Source organism: Bombina bombina, unplaced genomic scaffold (genome assembly GCF_027579735.1).
Source record: "Bombina bombina isolate aBomBom1 unplaced genomic scaffold, aBomBom1.pri scaffold_584, whole genome shotgun sequence".
Classification (NCBI taxonomy): Eukaryota; Metazoa; Chordata; class Amphibia; order Anura; family Bombinatoridae; genus Bombina; species Bombina bombina.
In genome coordinates this window covers 263699-283847 of record NW_026512700.1, presented here as the reverse complement: position 1 = coordinate 283847, position 20149 = coordinate 263699, and the positions used below count along the sequence as shown (strand labels likewise).

Below are 20149 nucleotides of genomic sequence, written 5' to 3'. Positions count from 1 at the left end.
TTCTTCCATGTCTTTGCATGTATCCAATGGAGGTGGTGATGGAGACTCTGAGAAAGAAGATATGGTGGTTCGTCCAAAAGTTAAAGAACTTTCAGTTGTCCCTTTAGGAAAAAGACAAGAAGAGCTGGGAGAAGAGCCAAGAAAGTCGGGAAGGAAGTCCAAAGTGAACAAGAAGGACTAACTGTTCTTAATCTTTCAGACATTACTTTAACCAGTGAACAAATTTCTTTGTTGTCTAGGGCACTTGGTTTTGCACCAACCAATACCTTTTCTGCATTCAAAACTTTATTGGATGTGAACAAGTTTATAAGAAAGTTAACATTGAAGAGGTTTTTTTCGGTGCAGAAAGGTAGTTCCCCCATAAATGCTGTACAGAACGAGGTTGTTGGTGTCAGTGGTTGTGGTGATGTAAGTGATGTGTGTACTGAAAATTTGTTGGATTTTAGGGATAATATTTTATTAGAAGATCTTAGAAGCATGGAAAGTGATTTTGGTATGGAGGATAAAGATATTCCTATCCCTACTAAACATTCTTCTAGTTTTTATCCAATCCAATTTAGAGGTTCTGCGCTGAACTTATATTAGAAGAGTTGAAAGAGAGGTGATAGCATTGGAAAATAATGTTAGACAAAAGAAAAAAACATTTAATTTGACTTACAAGGAAAGGGTTGCTTTAACATCACTTGAGAATGATAAAAGTATTGTCATCAGAAACTCAGACAAAGGTGGGAATGTGGTCATTCTTAACAAGGATGACTATGTTCTAGAAAGTAAAAGACAGCTTAATGATTGTAATACGTATAGAAAATTGGGTTCTAACCCTATGCTTTTGTTTAAATCTAAGTTGTTGAGAACATTAGAACAGACTATTACTGTTGGACTTCTCACCAGGGATCAAGTAGAGTTATTGGTTCCTGAGAATCCACGGATTCCGATATTTCATTATTTACCCAAAACCCACAAGAGTATGACCCAACCCCCGGGACGTCCTATCGTCTCGGGGATTGGGTCGTTGTTTGAACCTACCTCTGAATGGGTGGATTCAATACTACAACCCCTGGTGAGAAGTCTGAAGAGTTACTTAAGAGATTCGACTCATCTTTTACAACTTTTAAAAGATCTTAGATGGGAAAAGGAGTACAGGTGGGTAGTGGTGGATGCCACTGCATTGTACTCAAGTATACCCCACCTCTTGGGTGTTCAGGCCATGAGGTACTTCTTTGATAGACATACTAGATTCTCTGAGGAGACTAAGTTGATTCTATGCGAGATTATTGAATTTTTGTTAAAGCACAATTTTTTTATGTTTGACAGGGAATCATATAGGTTTGCGGGACAGCTATGGGGGCAAAATTTGCTCCCTCGTTCGCAAACCTATATGTGGGATGGTGGGAGAACCTATATCTGTACACTGAGCTAAATCCGTTCAGGGATCAGATTGTATTTTATATGCGTTTCATAGACGACTTGATTTTTGTTGTCAGGGAACCATTTGATCACACAGGTTTTCTTGTCTATCTTAGTCAAAATGAATTTAATCTCAAATTTGTAGGTGACACTTATGGAATTACAGCCAATTTCTTGGATCTTACTCTTACAGGAGATGTTGACACTGGGGTAGTTGTAAGCGATACTTTCCATAAGCTGACCGCTGGGAATACAATTTTACATGCTAAATCATGTCATCCGCCACATTTAGTGCAATCTATTCCCAGGGGTCAGCTTATGCGCTTACGCAGAGATACTAATTCCAATGAATTATTTGACAAACAAGCAAAGGCATTAATCGAACACCTCAAAATTAAGAGGTTATGAAGAACAAATTTTGAACCAGACATACAATGATATAAGAAATAAGTCTCAAAGTGAGTTAATTCAGGGATCAAGGAGACAAGAATCAATGACTCAGGAAACGGTGGTTTTCTCAACAGAATATTCAAGTCAATTTTACCAAATTTGTTTTATTATGAAGAAAAATCTCCATTTACTTGAGGATGATGTTACACTTAGACCTTATATTGGCACCTGTAAATTTGTGCCTAAAAAAACGCTAACATTGTCCTTTAGGTTGTCACCCAGTTTGGTTTGCTCTGACCATATTGACAGGAGTAATTGGATTAAGAAGAAGGGAGCATACAAGTGTGGTCATGGTCCATGTGTTACTTGTGGTTTTGTATATGTTCCCCCTTTTTTATAGGCATTCTTTCCCATTCAGTATGTCATATTTAGTTTATTGCACTGATTTGTCCATTCCATAGCAAACACATTTAAGAAACTAATTTTGTAGAATTTTTAATAACAATGTGATGTTGTATTTTTAATTAACATGTTAAATTGTTAACAGGCGCACTACCTCTTTAAATAGGGAATGTGCACTGAACAGACTCACCCTATGATTAAGTGCTCAAGGGAGCACAAAACTAGTCAGGGAGTCTGTTAGCCTTGTACCAGCTTTTATTCTATGTTGAAATAAAGTTCCTTTTTATTTTTACAATTGGCCCTCAGACTTCTCTTTTAAGTGCTGCTGGTTTTCTACTAGTACATTTTATACGGCTTCACTGGCCGTTTTTTTCAGCAAGCACCCCTGCTACCCACTTGCTGTGCTATCTCCGTTAATGGCATGACGTCAGGACTTCCGGATCAGTAGCGGCTTGGTCAGTGTGTTTAAAGCTAACTGAGCCCATAGACCCTGAGCCTTCAATGAGTCCTAGATTTCTCCCCAGCCCAGCAGGCTGGCATCCGTGGTCACAATCACCCAGGAAGGTCTGCAGAAGCAAGTTCCCTGGGAGAGGTGTTCTGGAGAAACCACCACAAAAGAGTCTCTTGTCGCCTGATCCAGATCTATTAGTTGAGACAGATCCACATAGTCCCCGTTCCATTGTCTTAGCATGCATAACTGCAGATCTCTGAGATGGAATTGAGCAAACGGGATGATGTCCATGGAAGCTACCATCAGACCAATTACCTCCATACATTGAGCCACTGACGGCCGAGGAGAGGACTGAAGGGCAAGGCAAGAGTCGAAAATCTTGGATTTTCTTACCTCTCTCAGAAATATCTTCATCGATAGGGAATCTATTATGGTCCCTAAGAACACTACCCTTGTAGCTGGAATCAGGGAACTTTTTCCCAAATTCACCTTCCATCCATGGGAGCGAAGAAAAGACAACAAGATCTCCATATGAGAGTTTGCTTGTTGAAAAGACGGCACCTGAACCAGAATGTCGTCCAGATAGGGTGCCACTGCAATGCCCGAGACCGGATCACTGCCAATAGAGCCCCCAGAACCTTTGAGAAAATTCTGGGAGCTGTGGCAAGGCCAAACGGATGAGCTACAAACTGAAAGTGATTGTCCAAAAAGGTGAATCTCAGAAGTTTGTGATCCTCCCTGTGAATGGGAACATAAAGGTACGCATCCTTTAGGTCTATGGTCATCATGAACTGACCCTCTTGGACCAAGGAAAGAATGGAACGTATAGTTTCCATCCTAAAGGACGGTACTCTAAGGAACTTGTTTAGACATTTCAGGTCTAGAATAGGTCTGAAAGGTCCCTTTTTTGGGGAATCACAAACAGATTGGAATAGAACCCCAGACCCTTTTCCTGAATTGGAACTGGAACTATCACTCCCAGGTCAGAAAGATCCTGAACACATTTTAAGACTACCTCCCTTTTAATCTGGTCTACAGATAATATTGAGAGGAGGAACCTGACCCTGGGAGGAAAGGTCTTGAATTCTAACTTGTAACCCCGGGATATGATGTCCACAGCCCAGGGATCCGCGACGTCCCGTATCCAAGCATGAGCGAATTAAGTAAGTCTGCCCCCTACTGGATCCGATCCCGGATTGGGGGCAAACCATGCTGACTTGAAATCAGCTGCGGGTTTCTTTGATTGCTTCCCCTTGTTCCAAGACTGATTGGGTTTCCAAGAAGGCTTGGACTGTTCCTGCTTGGAAGAGGGAGGGGAAGGCTTACCTCTGAAGTTACGAAAGGAACGAAAATTACTCTGACGTCCTTTCTGTCTATTCCTCTTATCTTGTGGCAGAAAAGATCCCTTTCCACCTGTGATATCTGAAATTATTTCAGCCAGGCCAGGTCCAAACAAGGTCTTACCCTTCTAAGGGATTGCCAAAAGCTTGGACTTAGATAAAACATCCGCAGACCAGGAGCAATAAGGCTCTGCGAGCTAGAATAGCGACACCAGATATTTTTGCCCCCAACTTGATGACTTGTAAGGAAGCATCAGTGATAAAATAATTGGCTAACTTAAGACCCTTAATCCTGTCCTGGATCTCCTCCAGGGGAGTTTCTGCCTGAATAGCATCAGACAACGCATCAAACTAGTAGGCTGTTGCACTGGTCACAGTGGCAATGCACACTGCAGGTTGCCATTGAAGGCCTTGATGGACATACATCTTTTTTAGCAAGGCCTCCAGCTTTTCATCCATTGGATCCTTGAAAGAACAACTATCCTCTATGGGAATAGTGGTTCTCTTAGCCAAGGTAGAGATTGCTCCTTCCACCTTAGGAACTGTCTGCCACCACTCCTTAATGGAATCAGCCACTGGAAACATTTTCTTGAAAATTGGAGATGGAAAAAAAGCAATTCCAGACCTCTCCTAGTCCCATGCCATAATTTCTGTAGCACGGTCCAGAACAGCAAATACCTCCACTGCGGAGGGAACATCAAAGTATTTATTTAGCTTACTCGATTTCTTTGGGTTGACTATGATAGTCATATCAGAGTCGTCCAAGGTAGCCAAAACCTCCTTTAACAACATACGGAGGTGTTCCAGCTTAAATCTGAAGGATACAACTTCAGCATCAGCAGTAGGAATTATACTGTCTGAGTCTGAGATTTCACCCTCTGAGGCTACCGACGTGTCTTACTCCTCAGACTTCTGAGAAAGAGCAATCTGGTTAGCTACAACTGGATCAGAAACCTTACTAACTGAATCTTTAAATGTCCTCTTGTGTCTTCCCTGAAGCATGGGAAAGGCAGATAATGCCTTAGATACCGCAGGATACCTGGGCAGCAATGTCTTGCAAAGAAACTCCTACAGGAGCATGAGAGGAACCGCAGGGCACTGCATGAGGTGACAATAAGGATTGGGACGTTTGAGGAGAAAGCTGTGGCATATCCGATACAGGAGAACCCTAAACAGCATCAGCCTTAGAGAATAATGGCTCAGATTCAAAAAGTCTGTCCTTGAAAATTAAAGTTCTTTCAATACATGAAGAACAGAAAGGGAGAGGTGGCTCTACTTGGGAGTTAAAACAGAGCTTGCATGCCACATTAAGCAAAGCTTCTTGGTCCATCTTGCAACAATAACACTTGAGATTAAAAATAATATACAGGGAGTGCAGAATTATTAGGCAAATGAGTATTTTGACCACATCATCCTCTTTATGCATGTTGTCTTACTCCAAGCTGTATAGGCTCGAAAGCCTACTACCAATTAAGCATATTAGGTGATGTGCATCTCTGTAATGAGAAGGGGTGTGGTCTAATGACATCAACACCCTATATCAGGTGTGCATAATTATTAGGCAACTTCCTTTCCTTTGGCAAAATGGGTCAAAAGAAGGACTTGACAGGCTCAGAAAAGTCAAAAATAGTGAGATATCTTGCAGAGGGATGCAGCACTCTTAAAATTGCAAAGCTTCTGAAGCGTGATCATCGAACAATCAAGCGTTTCATTCAAAATAGTCAACAGGGTCGCAAGAAGCGTGTGGAAAAACCAAGGCGCAAAATAACTGCCCATGAACTGAGAAAAGTCAAGCGTGCAGCTGCCAAGATGCCACTTGCCACCAGTTTGGCCATATTTCAGAGCTGCAACATCACTGGAGTGCCCAAAAGCACAAGGTGTGCAATACTCAGAGACATGGCCAAGGTAAGAAAGGCTGAAAGACGACCACCACTGAACAAGACACACAAGCTGAAACGTCAAGACTGGGCCAAGAAATATCTCAAGACTGATTTTTCTAAGGTTTTATGGACTGATGAAATGAGAGTGAGTCTTGATGGGCCAGATGGATGGGCCCGTGGCTGGATTGGTAAAGGGCAGAGAACTCCAGTCCGACTCAGACGCCAGCAAGGTGGAGGTGGAGTACTAGTTTGGGCTGGTATCATCAAAGATGAGCTTGTGGGGCCTTTTCGGGTTGAGGATGGAGTCAAGCTCAACTCCCAGTCCTACTGCCAGTTTCTGGAAGACACCTTCTTCAAGCAGTGGTACAGGAAGAAGTCTGCATCCTTCAAGAAAAACATGATTTTCATGCAGGACAATGCTCCATCACACGCGTCCAAGTACTCCACGGCGTGGCTGGCAAGAAAGGGTATAAAAGAAGAAAATCTAATGACATGGCCTCCTTGTTCACCTGATCTGAACCCCATTGAGAACCTGTGGTACATCATCAAATGTGAGATTTACAAGGAGGGAAAACAGTACACCTCTCTGAACAGTGTCTGGGAGGCTGTGGTTGCTGCTGCACGCAATGTTGATGGTAAACAGATCAAAACACTGACAGAATCCATGGATGGCAGGCTTTTGAGTGTCCTTGCAAAGAAAGGTGGCTATATTGGTCACTGATTTGTTTTTGTTTTGTTTTTGAATGTTAGAAATGTATATTTGTGAATGTTGAGATGTTATATTGGTTTCATTGGTAAAAATAAATAATTGAAATGGGTATATATTTGTTTTTTGTTAAGTTGCCTAATAATTATGCACAGTAATAGTCACCTGCACACACAGATATCCCCCTAAAATAGCTAAAACAAAAAACAAACTAAAAACTACTTCCAAAAATATTCAGCTTTGATATTAATGAGTTTTTTGAGTTCATTGAGAACATGGTTGTTGTTCAATAATAAAATTAATCCTCAAAAATACAACTTGCCTAATAATTCTGCACTCCCTGTATATATTGTTTAATTTGCAAACAATATCGATTATTGTCCCTTTAAGGCACAAAATATCTCAATTATACTGAGATTCAGGGCTACCGAAACCCCTCTGACACTCTACAACTCAACTATTCAGCTGAGGTGCCTACCTGCTGACCAAAGATCTAAACGCACTGTCAGCAAAGGAAAACACAGCCATTCACTACAGAACTCCTTCTGATCTTTCCGATCTAGATGCGAAGCCAGAGACTCCTTCCGGCTGTCAGAATAAATTGCGCCTTTCCTCTCTGAAAAGCGAGCGTTCTCTATTAAACTGCTGCCACAGTGAAAAGGACCACCTCTCTGTAACATGGGCGGTCCAGGCGACCATTAAAGAAAACAAACACAGCACTCCCGTGTTAACAAAACCTGCCACCGCAGTTAGAAAACTCCGGTAACCGGTAGCTACACCGGAATAAGGAGGAAAATAATTCACAGTTTGAGCCACCAAAGTAGGGTTAAACACAAACTCCTTCTCTAGCAAGTCAACAGTGCCCGCTCTTCTACCATAAAACAGATAATCCCCCATGAAATTAATGTAAATGTCCCTGTGCAGCAATCTGCTTAAAGTGTCATAGTCCCTGTAAAAAACAAAACTTTTTGGCACTTACCTGCACTTCATGCTGTCCGGTAGAAAGGACAGCTCAAACAGTTTGAGAGGATGCCACGCCTCACATGGACCTGTGAATAAAAAAAGATCAGAGTATACTTACTCAGGCTTTCTGATTAGGTCAGCAAACCTGTTGAGAAAACGCAGTGAGAGTTTTACCTCACAAGATCCCAACTGCTTAAAAGTCACCACTTACCTACTGAAAAGACTGACGTGGGGTACGGCTAGACCCAAGTAAAGATCAGAGCAAATCTACTCTGCTTTTAAAATAATAAAATCTTGATTGAAGTAAACTTCTTTTCAGACACCAAAAAACTTCACCTCCTCCTTGCATCGCAGGCAAAGAGAATGACTGGGGGTTGTGGGTAGGGAAGTTATACTTAACAGCTTTGCTGTGGTGCTCTTTGCCTCCTCCTGCTGGCCAGGAGTGATGTTTCCAACAGTAATTGAAGATTCTGCCGTGGACTCACCATATCTTAGGAAAGAAATTAAATTGTCATCTCAGACCATGTTATTATTTCACTCCCCTAATAACTCTGAGAAATTTAATTTTTTCCACATATTTAATAATATTAACATTCAACATTGGCTGAGGAACAAGTTGAAGGAATATATTAAAAATAACTATGGGTCAGTTCAAACCTTCTGGAAAGCTTTACTAAGGGGTGAAATTAAAGCCTATTTGGTGAAACTGAAAAGAAAGCTAATACAGCGAGAAATGCAATTATCAAATCAATTAAAGAATAGATACAGAACCTATGTACAGTAAATCTTCCCAATAAAGAAAATTTGGAAAAATATATTAAGGCCAAGAAAGAAAGAGAATTATTTCTAAGACAAAAATTAGCACAAGAAGATAGTAGACTTAGAGCCATATACTATAGATACTTTCCTCAAAATAGCAAACTTTTTTTTTTTTTTAAATTATATTTATCTCCAACAGTATAAATCATAAATCTATATTTTCCCTTGCAACACGCAGGATGCCACAGAAAAAAAAGGACAAGAAGTGAAAACAATAACAAAAAAATATATACATTGACATAGAGGTTAAATAATTTCTGAGTTCAATATACAGCTAAACATCGACCTTGTGAGAGAAACAAAAATTTTTTTTAGCATACATAATACATAATACTGAAAACCTCAGAAAAAACTCTATTAATACCTCAAATATATTCTAAGATTAGGGTCACTTCTTGAATCTATTTTCGAGAATTATTAATCATACTGTTGGGGGTTTCGGGGGTGGGAAACCCCCCTTTTTTAATAAAAAAAAGAGAAAAAAAAAATTGAGAGGGGGATGGGGAAAGGGATGGGAACATCCTCCCCTTCTGCCGGATACACTCTCTTTTACTGAAGAGCGTTATGATTACTGATAAATTCATGATCTCAAGGGGCTATCTCCCTAGACCTTGCTAACCACGCTGGGGGGGAAAAAATTCGCTATAACAAGCTCTGCAAATGCAATGGTATTTAAAAAAGGCATAAGGATACGTCTTTGAATTGGAAGTGGATAAGACTTAATTAAAGGTAGCCAATCCAGAAGGAAGGTTTTCAGCCTACGTTCCATTAAGAATTTTGTATGATAAGATTCAAACAGAATCTGATATTGAATTTCTTTAAGGAAAAGTAGAATATTCTGGGCTACATGATCTTTCCAACTTTTAGCTATTAAATGTCTTGCAGTCAGAATAATAGTATCTAGAGCTTTCATCACCCTCCTAGGTCTAAAATCAGAGTAAGTTAAGAAAAATATCTCTTCGGCTGTAAACTGGCTCAAATCTTTATAATATTTGCTATACCAATACCTGATCTTCTGCCAGAATTGTTGAATTTTGGGGCAAGACCAGAACAAATTAAAACTATCAGCCTAAATAAATGAGCAATGTGGGCATCCAAAGACTTGAGTAGGGTAGAATCTAGACATTTTATATGGAGGTAAATAATAATTATTAATTAGTTTTATATGTGATTATTTCCATGATATAGAAATCTGTACTTTGTCTAGCTCCAAAAAACCCTCCTCAGAAACTATATAATTTGTCTACACATAATTCACCCTGTTTAGCCAGCAAAATATCATAAATCAGTGATATTGAAGAGCAACCCAATGAGAATTTCCGTATTACATTCTTAATATCAGACCAGTCCGAGAGAGCAATAATATCCCATTTCTGAGAGAAAACATAGTGCCGTAGCTGGAAATAGGCATACAAATTTGAACTAGGAAGATTAAACTTTTGAAAAAGAGACTCTGAAGTAAACATTTGATTAAGATCAAAAATTTGAAGAACATATACTAGTCCTAGATCCACCCATCATCTAAATACCACTTGGTTTATGCCAGGCATAAATTCCGGATTACCTACTATCGGTAGAAACACCGAAAATGCTGGAGAAATTTTCAAAATACTACAGATTTTATGCCAGGCTAAAATAACATTTTTAATGGAAATCAACTTATTTATATTAGAAGGTAAGGCCTAGATTTAGAGTTTGGCGGTAGCCGTGAAAACCAGCGTTAGAGGCTCCTAACGCTGGTTTTAGGCTACCGCCGGTTTTTGGAGTCAGTCAGGAAAGGGTCTAACGCTCACTTTTCAGCCGCGACTTTTCCATACCGCAGATCCCCTTACGTCAATTGCGTATCCTATCTTTTCAATGGGATATTTCTAACTCCGGTATTTAGAGTCGTGTCTGAAGTGAGCGTTAGAATTCTAACGACAAAACTCCAGCCGCAGAAAAAAAGTCAGTAGTTAAGAGCTTTCTGGGCTAACGCCGGTTCATAAAGCTCTTAACTACTGTGCTCTAAAGTACACTAACACCCATAAACTACCTATGTACCCCTAAACCGAGGTCCCCCCACATCGCCGCCACTCGATTAAATTTTTTTAACCCCTAATCTACCGACCGCCACCTACGTTATCCTTATGTACCCCTAATCTGCTGCCCCTAACACCGCCGACCCCTGTATTATATTTATTAACCCCTAACCTGCCCCCCACAACGTCGCCGCCAGCTACCTACAATAATTAACCCCTAATCTGCGGACCGCAAAACGCTGCTACTTACGTTATCCTTATGTACCCCTAATCTACTGCCCCTAACACCGCCGACCCCTATATTATATTTATTAACCCCTAATCTGCCCCCCACAACGTCGCCTCCACTTGTCTACACTTATTAACCCCTAATCTGCCGAGCGGACGGCACCGCTATTATAATAAAGTTATTAACCCCTAATCCGCCTCACTAACCCTATAATAAATAGTATTAACCCCTAATCTACCCTCCCTAACATCGCCGACACCTAACTTCAAACATTTACCCCTAATCTGCCGACTGGAGCTCACCGCTATTCTAATAAATTTATTAACCCCTAAAGCTAAATCTAACCCTAACACTAACACCCCCCTAAGTTAAATATAATTTAAATCTAATGAAATTAATTAACTCTTATTAAATAAATTATTCCTATTTAAAGCTAAATACTTACCTGTAAAATAAATCCTAATATAGCTACAATATAAATTATATTTATATTATAGCTATTTTAGGATTTATATTTATTTTACAGGTAACTTTGTATTTATTTTAAACAGGTACAATAGCTAAAATAGTTAAAATAATTACAAAATTACCTGTAAAATAAATCCTAACCTAAGTTACAATTAAACCTAACACTACACTATCAATAAATGAATTAAATAAAATACCTACAATTACCTACAATTAAACCTAACACTACACTATCAATAAATAAATTAAATACAATATCTACAAATAAATACAATGAAATAAACTAACTAAAGTACAAAAAATAAAAAAGAACTAAGTTGCAAAAAATAAAAAAATATTTACAAACATCAGAAAAATATTACAACAATTTTAAACTAATTACACCTACTCTAAGCCCCCTAATAAAATAACAAAGACCCCCAAAATAAAAAAATGCCCTACCCTATTCTAAATTACTAAAGTTCAAGCTCTTTTACCTTACCAGCCCTGAACAGGGCCCTTTGCGGGGCATGCCCCAAAGAATTCAGCTCTTTTGCCTGTAAAAAAAACACATACAATACCCCCCCCCCAACATTACAACCCACCACCCACATACCCCTAATCTAACCCAAACCCCCCTTAAATAAACCTAACACTAAGCCCCTGAAGATCTTCCTACCATATCTTCACCATACCAGGTTCACCGATCGATCCAGAAGAGCTCCTCCGATGTCCTGATCCAAGCCCAAGCGGGGGGCTGAAGATGTCCATGATCCGGCTGAAGTCATCATCCAAGCGGGAGCTGAAGAGGTCCATGATCCGGCTGAAGTCATCATCCAAGTGGGAGCTGAAGAGGTCCATGATCCGGCTGAAGTCTTCTATCAACGGCATCTTCAATCTTCTTTTTTCCGGATCCATCTTGCAGACCTCCGACGCGGAACATCCTGCTGGCCCGACGGACTACCGACGAATGAAGGCTCCTTTAAGGGACATCATCCAAGATGGCATCCCTCGAATTCCGATTGGCTGATAGGATTCTATCACCCAATCGGAATTAAGGTAGGAAAATTCTGATTGGCTAATGGAATCAGCCAATCAGAATCAAGTTCAATACGATTGGCCGATCCGATCACCCAATCAGATTGAGCTCGCATTCTATTGGCTGATCGGAACAGCCAATCGGATTGAACTTGATTCTGATTGGCTGATTCCATCAGCCAATCAGAATTTTCCTACCTTAATTCCGATTGGCTGATAGAATCCTATCAGCCAATCGGAATTCGAGGGACGCCATCTTGGATGACGTCCCTTAAAGGAGCCTTCATTCGTCAGTAGTCCGTCGGGCCAGCAGGATGTTCCGCGTCGGAGGTCTGCAAGATGGATCCGGAAGAAAGAAGATTGAAGATGCCGTTGATAGAAGACTTCAGCCGGATCATGGACCTCTTCAGCTCCCGCTTGGATGATGACTACAGCCGGATGATGGACCTCTTCAGCTCCCGCTTGGATGATGACTTCAGCCGGATCATGGACATCTTCAGCCCCCCGCTTGGGCTTGGATCAGGACATCGGAGGAGCTCTTCTGGATCGATCGGTGAACCTGGTATGGTGAAGATAAGGTAGGAAGATCTTCAGGGGCTTCGTGTTAGGTTTATTTAAGGGGGGTTTGGGTTAGATTAGGGGTATGTGGGTGGTGGGTTGTAATGTTGGGGGGGGCTTAGAGTAGGTGTAATTAGTTTAAAATTGTTTTAATATTTTTCTGATGTTTGTAAATATTTTTTTATTTTTTGTAACTTAGTTCTTTTTTATTTTTTTTACTTTAGTTAGTTTATTTCATTGTATTTATTTGTAGATATTGTATTTAATTTATTTATTGATAGTGTAGTGTTAGGTTTAATTGTAGGTAATTGTAGGTATTTTATTTAATTAATTTATTGATAGTGTAGTGTTGTTTAATTGTAACTTAGGTTAGGATTTATTTTACAGGTAATTTTGTAATTATTTTAACTATTTTATCTATTGTACCTGGTTAAAATAAATACAAAGTTACCTGTAAAATAAATATAAATCCTAAAATAGCTATAATATAAATATAATTTACATTGTAGCTATATTAGGATTTATTTTACAGGTAAGTATTTAGCTTTAAATAGGAATAATTTATTTAATAAGAGTTAATTAATTTCGTTAGATTTAAATTATATTTAACTTAGGGGGGGTGTTAGTGTTAGGGTTAGACTTAGCTTTAGGGGTTAATACATTTATTAGAATAGCGGTGAGCTCCAGTCGGCAGATTAGGGGTTAATGTTTGAAGATAGGTGTCGGCGATGTTAGGGAGGGCAGATTAGTGGTTAATACTATTTATTATAGGGTTAGTGAGGCGGATTAGGGGTTAATAACTTTATTATAATAGCGGTGCGGTCCGCTCGGCAGATTAGGGGTTAATAAGTGTAGGCAGGTGGAGGCGACGTTGTGGGGGGCAGATTAGGGGTTAATAAATATAATATAGGGGTCGGCGGTGTTAGGGGCAGCAGATTAGGGGTACATAGGGATAATGTAAGTAGCGGCGGATTACGGAGCGGCAGATTAGGGGTTAAAAATAATATGCAGGGGTCAGCGATAGCGGGGGCGAAAGATTAGGAGTTAATAAGTATAACGTTAGGGTGTTTAGACTCGGGGTACATGTTAGAGTGTTAGGTGCAGACGTAGGAAGTGTTTCCCCATAGCAAACAATGGGGCTGCGTTAGGAGCTGAACGCTGCATTTTTGCAGGTGTTAGGTTTTTTTTCAGCTCAAACAGCCCCATTGTTTGCTATGGGGGAATTGTGCACGAGCACGTTTTTTAAGCTGGCTGCGTCCGTAAGCAACTCTGGTATCGAGAGTTGAAGTTGCGTTAAATATGCTCTACGCTCCTTTTTTGGAGCCTAACGCAGCCATTCTGTGGACTCTCAATACCAGAGTTATTTAAAAGGTGCGGCCAGAAAAAAGCCAGCGTTGGCTTTTCGGGTCGTTACCGACAAAACTCTAAATCTAGCCTAGTTTTTTGTAGGACAGTGTAAAATTGCCTTTAGGGAGAAGGGTGCAACCAGGAATGCTTCTAACTCTAGGCATACAAACCTGTTTAGCTCCATAATCCAATCAAAGGCCAGCTTAGCCAAAGAAGCCCAGTTATACAATCTTAGATCTGGTAAAGCCAGCCCAGCTGATAACCGCTTTTGCATTAGTCTATTTAAAGCAATCCGGGGCTTTTTATTGCCCCAGATAAATTTAGATTGCCAGGCCTGTCCAAAATGTCTCTGTTGGACAATAATACTGGAAGATTTTGTAAGAGATAAAATATCCACGGAAAAATAATTGTTTTTATTAATTTAACTCTTGCTGACATAGAAATTAAGAGAGAGGACCAGTTTTCCAAGTTGTTCTTATGTTTCTGCAGCACAGGCAAAAAATGTAGTTTATACCACTTTGCAGGGTTTCTATGTTAGACAATACCCAAGTACTGAAAAGACTCCACCACTTTAAATGGGTGATATACAAACTTGGGACCATTTTTACAGAGCCAAAGGAGTTCACTCTTATCAAAGTTAATTTTATAACCTGAAAACGATGAAAAAACGTTAAATAATCATAAAACTAGCGGAATAGACTGTTGTACATTATCAAGAAAATCCAGCAAATCATCTGCATAAAGAAGAATTTTCAATCTAGCCGAACCTAGAGGAATCCCGGGTAAACTATCCCTCAACCAAATAGCAAAGGGCTCTAATGCTAAATTAAAAAGTAGTGGGGAGAGGGGACATCCCTATCTAGTCCCTCTTTTGAGGGATATCTTTGGAGAAAGGGAACCATTGATTCATAAATATGAGATGGGGTTATTATAAAGGTTTGAATAAACTAAAAAAACTGATTCTTAAATCCAAATTTCTCTAGTGCTGTAAATAAATAATTCCAATTAACTGCATCAAATGCTTTTTCTGCATCAACAGTAAGAATCGCTGCATCACTAAAACATTTAAAGTCGTCGCTGTTTGAGTCTGCATTCCAAACATAATCTAAAAAAGATGTGACTTTCCGAATATTTTTGAGTGAATTTCTGGCTTTCATAAACCCTGTCTGATCTGGATGACTGACTTTATCCAGCAACTTCGCTAGCCTAGATGACACAATGGCCGTCAATAATTTGTAGTCTGCATTAAGCACTGAAATCAGTCTATAGGACCCTGGATCCTCAGGATCCTTACCTTTCTTCAATATCAGTGATATACGTGCAGCAGAGAAATAGCTTGACATTGTGTTATTAGAATAAAAATAGAAATTGAATAAACTGACTAGTGGAACTTTAATTTCTTCTTTTAGAATTTTACAGAACTCTACCGGCATAAAATCTGGCCCTGGAGCCTTATTAGCACTGGCTGATTGAATAGCCTCTAAAACCTCTTCCTCTGTAATGGGCTGATTCAGAACTAACAGTTCCTCTTCAAGGATCCTTGGCATTTTAACCTTAGTCCAGAAATTCCTGGCGTTATCCAAATTGATATTTGATTCTGAATACAGATGTTGAAAGACCTTAAAGAATACTTTATTAATATCCTCAGTGTTAGTGTATTTTATTAGCTGAAATAAGATTTCTATACTTTCTGATTTTCACTAGTTTAGCCAGGTACTTCGCCAAATTCCCATAGAATCCTCTAAACTGATAATTAATTTTCTGTTCTTCTTCCTGCGATCTTTGTTTTAGAAAGATGGCCCTTTCCCTTTTAAGCTTACAATATCTGTCCCAGTTACCAGGGGATTTATCAATATAGTAACTACTGAGTGCGCTTATGACTTGGGCAGCTAATTGAGATTCCATCGCAAGGACTTTCTTTCTCCAGCTACACAGGTAGGATTTAATTTCCCCCCTCATCACAGTCTTAGCTGCCTCCCAAAAAGTCTCAATTTTACTAAATTGACCTATGTTAAATGTAGTGTAATCCTTCCACTTCTGTCTTAACCAGTTAATAAATCTAGGATTCTCAGACAAGAAGCGGGGGGGGGGGGGGGGAATGAGATATTTCGATTCTTAGGGGTGGAAGCAGCAAAGAGTGTAAGTGAAATTGATGCATAGTCCAAAATCACAATATCATAAATATTTTTTTCTAATCTACACAGGGCCAATGGTTTGGAGATCAACAGCTCATCGATTCTAGAAAACGTCTTGTGGACTTTTAACTCACATGTAAAACTGCGCACATCAGGATTTTTAAGCCTCCTGTGAAATCTAAGCCTTTAACATATAGAAATACATATTAAAGAGGGCAGTCAAACAATAATGATATACCTCTATAGACTTAAACAGGGCACATACCCTACCTTCTCCTAAACTAAACACAATTTATCTGAAACAAAGTAATTTAGTGCAAATTACTAGAGAAGATAATAAAATAGCTAGCACTAGGTTAGGCATACACAGCTAGACCTTCTTTAAATTTTTCATTTTACTTCTCCCAGGTTCTTCTTAAAGTCTCTCTCATAAAATCCTTTTTTTCCTCTAAACCCCTTTTTTTCCCAATATTGATAGGGGCCAAACAGAGAATCAACGTCCTCCAATCAAGATAGGGAGCGCAACAAGATAATGCAGAAACAAATAACAAATTTAGATGGTTCAGCCAGCTGTTCCTGCACTGGGAGATATCAGAGCGTTCTCAGATGTATACTGCTACCCCTTCTCAGATGTATACTGCTACCCCTAGCAGTTGTAATATGTATGATTTTTTCAACAAACAAATACAAGAGTAGTAAAAATCATTAAATAAATACTTGCAGTAGACCGCTCCTTCACGATCTTGCAGCGGTTCAAACAGGGCATAGTAGCAAGTTGGCCTGAGCACCTTCACACTCTTCTTATCAGAACACACGCCGCAGGACCACCAAGTGATATATGGCCGCAAACAAATAGGGCACTTTAAAACAGAGCAATCCCGCCTTGGGGCATACAGCAGCAGAACCGGAGTCTTCCAAACCTTAGAGTGACCCTCCTCCTGCAACCAGATGATGCTCTCCACCGTGAGGAAGAGGCGCTGCCCACAGATCGCTCTACAGCCAAACAGCCCCGACCTACAAGCGGCTGCACCACTTACGTGACCCGGAAATTCAGCAGGGTTCGGCTTCTTGACCTCCTATAACTGGCACAGCACTCCTCTTCACTGATGCTCCTCGGCGGCAGATGTGGTATATACCACTGGGCTTGTCAGCCAAAATAGAGCTTCCACGGCACAGGCTCAGACACAGCCTGAAGTCCCGTAGCAAATCCCAGAACACGTTGGGTGTAATGGGGTAAAACTGCTGGTGCAAGATTCCACCGCTCCTGGTCTCAAGAGCTCAATGATCTGCACAACGTGTCTGGCAGCTCCGCCCCCAACAGAAGTTCCCCAAAAATAGCAAATACTTATCAAATCTGGCAAAAACACAAAGAAAAAAAAAGAATAATATAGGTGTCTTACAAGTTGATAAAATAAGGATTACTAATCAGGAAGAGATAAGTAAAGACATTTTAAAAAACAAATGTATGCCCAAGGACCAATTAATGAAGACAGTAAAAAGACTTTCTGGAACTGTATGAGTACTCCGAAAATCCCAGTAGAGTGTTTGAATTATTTAAACTGAAATTACAATTATTACAAAGAAACATAAGGATCCGGAAAATCTTGCGATTACAAACTATTAACTGGTATTATAGATGATACACTCAAAAAGAAATATGCACTGGGTAATACACGAGGACCAAACAGGTTTTATGTGTGGCAGAAATTCCACTAGGAATATTAGGAAGGTCCTACTATTTTTGGAATACTGGTGGCAAAAATATTTAAAGAAAAAGAGGCATGGTGAATACAAAGCCGATATATCATTAATAACAATAGATGCAGAAAAGCATTTGATTCCATCACTTGGGATCATCTTTTTACATCACTGAACAGTTTTGTTTTTTCTGGACATTTTAATCAGTTAATAAGGTTATTATATAAAAATCCTTCCACTTCAATTTTAATTAATGGAACCCCATCCCCTAGAATACATATTTTCAAATGGAAAAGACAGGATTGTCCACTCTAACTTTTACTATTTAATCTAGCAAAAGAACCCCTTGCGAGAGGAAAATTAGAGGGAGTAAGGATTGGAGGGGAGAAATTAAATCTCTCACTTTAGGCCGATCATCTATTAATTTATATGTATAACTCACAGGTAACTATTTCTCTACTTTTACAAATAATTGAAGATTTCAGTTAATTTGCTGGCTACAAGATCAACAAAGAGAAGTCTGAAATTCTTTGGATCTACAGGGATACAAATATTTTAGAGAATGTTCCTTTTAAACAGGTCCAGGACTGGATTACTTATGTAGGCATCAAATTAGGAATAAATTCTAAAAACTGGTATAAATTAAATTATACATTTCTTTATGCCAAATTTAAAACAGATCTTGACAAATGGACGACTTTCCCGATCTCATTGACATCTCAGATTAACATGATAAAAATGATCAATCTACCGAAAGTTCTACATTTGATGATAAATTTGCCATTATTTATGCTACGAAAAGATCTCAATAAAATGTGTATGAGATTTATATGGTGAGGCAAAAATACATGCATCGTTTTAAATAAATTGTCTCAATTTTGGAACCTTGGCGGCCTGGCCTTCCCTCTTTCAAGGTATATAATCAGATCTGTTTAGGTAAAATTGCTATGGATTGGCTAACAGAAGCTAATAGTGTACCTGGGTAAAGCTAGAAAATAATCTAATCTATCCCTCCTCCATTAAAGTACTTTTACACGTACCGCCAGATAAGATTCCTGTAGAAGTAAAAAATAAGTATTGAATAATGTGATTATGGCATGGCAGAAAATGAGCAAATAAATTTCTTCCTATTATTGGTTACCCGGAATTTCCAGAAGGTCTCGGCTCTAAAGTTTTTAGGAGTTGGAAAGATAGGACTAATTACTACAGATCAATGCAGGAACAAGGGAGATAGTTTAATTAAATCTTTTCAAAATCTTAGGGACGAGTTCTCAATATCAAATAAAAACATTTTTTGCATATCTCCAGATCAGACATTTTATCCGGAATCTTATTAAAAAAATATGGGTATAGTGGGGAGTTGGTCTGAGGTAGATGGATTTAAAATTATAAAAAGGTAAAACAGAAAATAGACCCCTGGTACAGACTGGTCATGCATACAATGGGGCAGCACTATTTTCAAAGCATACAGGATAACATGAGTAATCTATTAGGATCCAATATTAGGATCCAATATAAGCAATTAACTATTCTTGTGTGAATTAGAATTGTTCAATATGTTAGTATAAGTTTGTAGATATTAATTTTAACCAACTCAAAATGAATGAGAGGGTTGTAATAGGAATAGCAATTTTGTATCGATTAGTATTTGTGCACAAAATAACAACAGATTGTTTTGTGAAATACAGCTTTAGTTGCAAGTGTGTAGCTGTGAACAACTAGTGGTATAACTTTGTGGAATGTCTCTCCTTAGCAAGTGAAGTAGCTTTTCTCTGAGTAGAATGAGCACATAAACAATAGAGAGAATAGTACCTTATTTGATCTCATAAGAATATTAAACAACAGTGAAGTTTCGTCACAATTGCAGCTAATATACAGTCATTTGGTAGTGTAGCGTATAATTATACTTGCGGTCAGTATGAGAGTGGAGTCCGGTGAAGACCTGCAGCGACCAGATGTAAAGCAGAAGGAACAGCGTTTACTGACGCTGTGAGAGGTGGATGAGCGATACGCTAACTGAAGTGGCACTGAGTCGGCTCTGGATGATGTCAGATCCGGGTGAAGTTCAACATGCTCTTACGAAGAACACAGTGCAAGTGGATATTCCGGAGCCAGCTTCAGGGGATAACGGCACTTCTGAGATTTGCCACACACAGGCAGCAAAGAGATCCGAAGTTATTAAGGTGATAGATATTTTCAGCAGATAAGCGGAGAGACACTCTTTGGTATTTTTAAACTAACTAGTACCTAGGGCTGATTTACCCAAGGAGTAAGTGAGTCTGGTATGTTTCTACATCAAACTAACTTTAGCTAATAATCAA

The 20149-nt window shown here is 39.2% G+C and overlaps 1 protein-coding gene across 1 annotated transcript in view; it reads right to left on the bottom strand.

Moving 5' to 3' along the window:
* Positions 1-756: 756 nt before the first annotated feature.
* LOC128644502 (protein-lysine methyltransferase METTL21E-like) overlaps positions 757-20149 on the bottom strand; it is a 140304-nt gene continuing 120911 nt past the window's right edge. The window contains exons 5-7 of the mRNA XM_053697085.1: positions 14541-14645; positions 7556-7625; positions 757-763 (exon numbers count right to left, since the gene is read on the bottom strand). Of these exons, the coding sequence (XP_053553060.1) occupies positions 757-763; positions 7556-7625; positions 14541-14645 (182 nt within the window). The remainder of the gene's footprint in view (positions 764-7555; positions 7626-14540; positions 14646-20149) is intronic.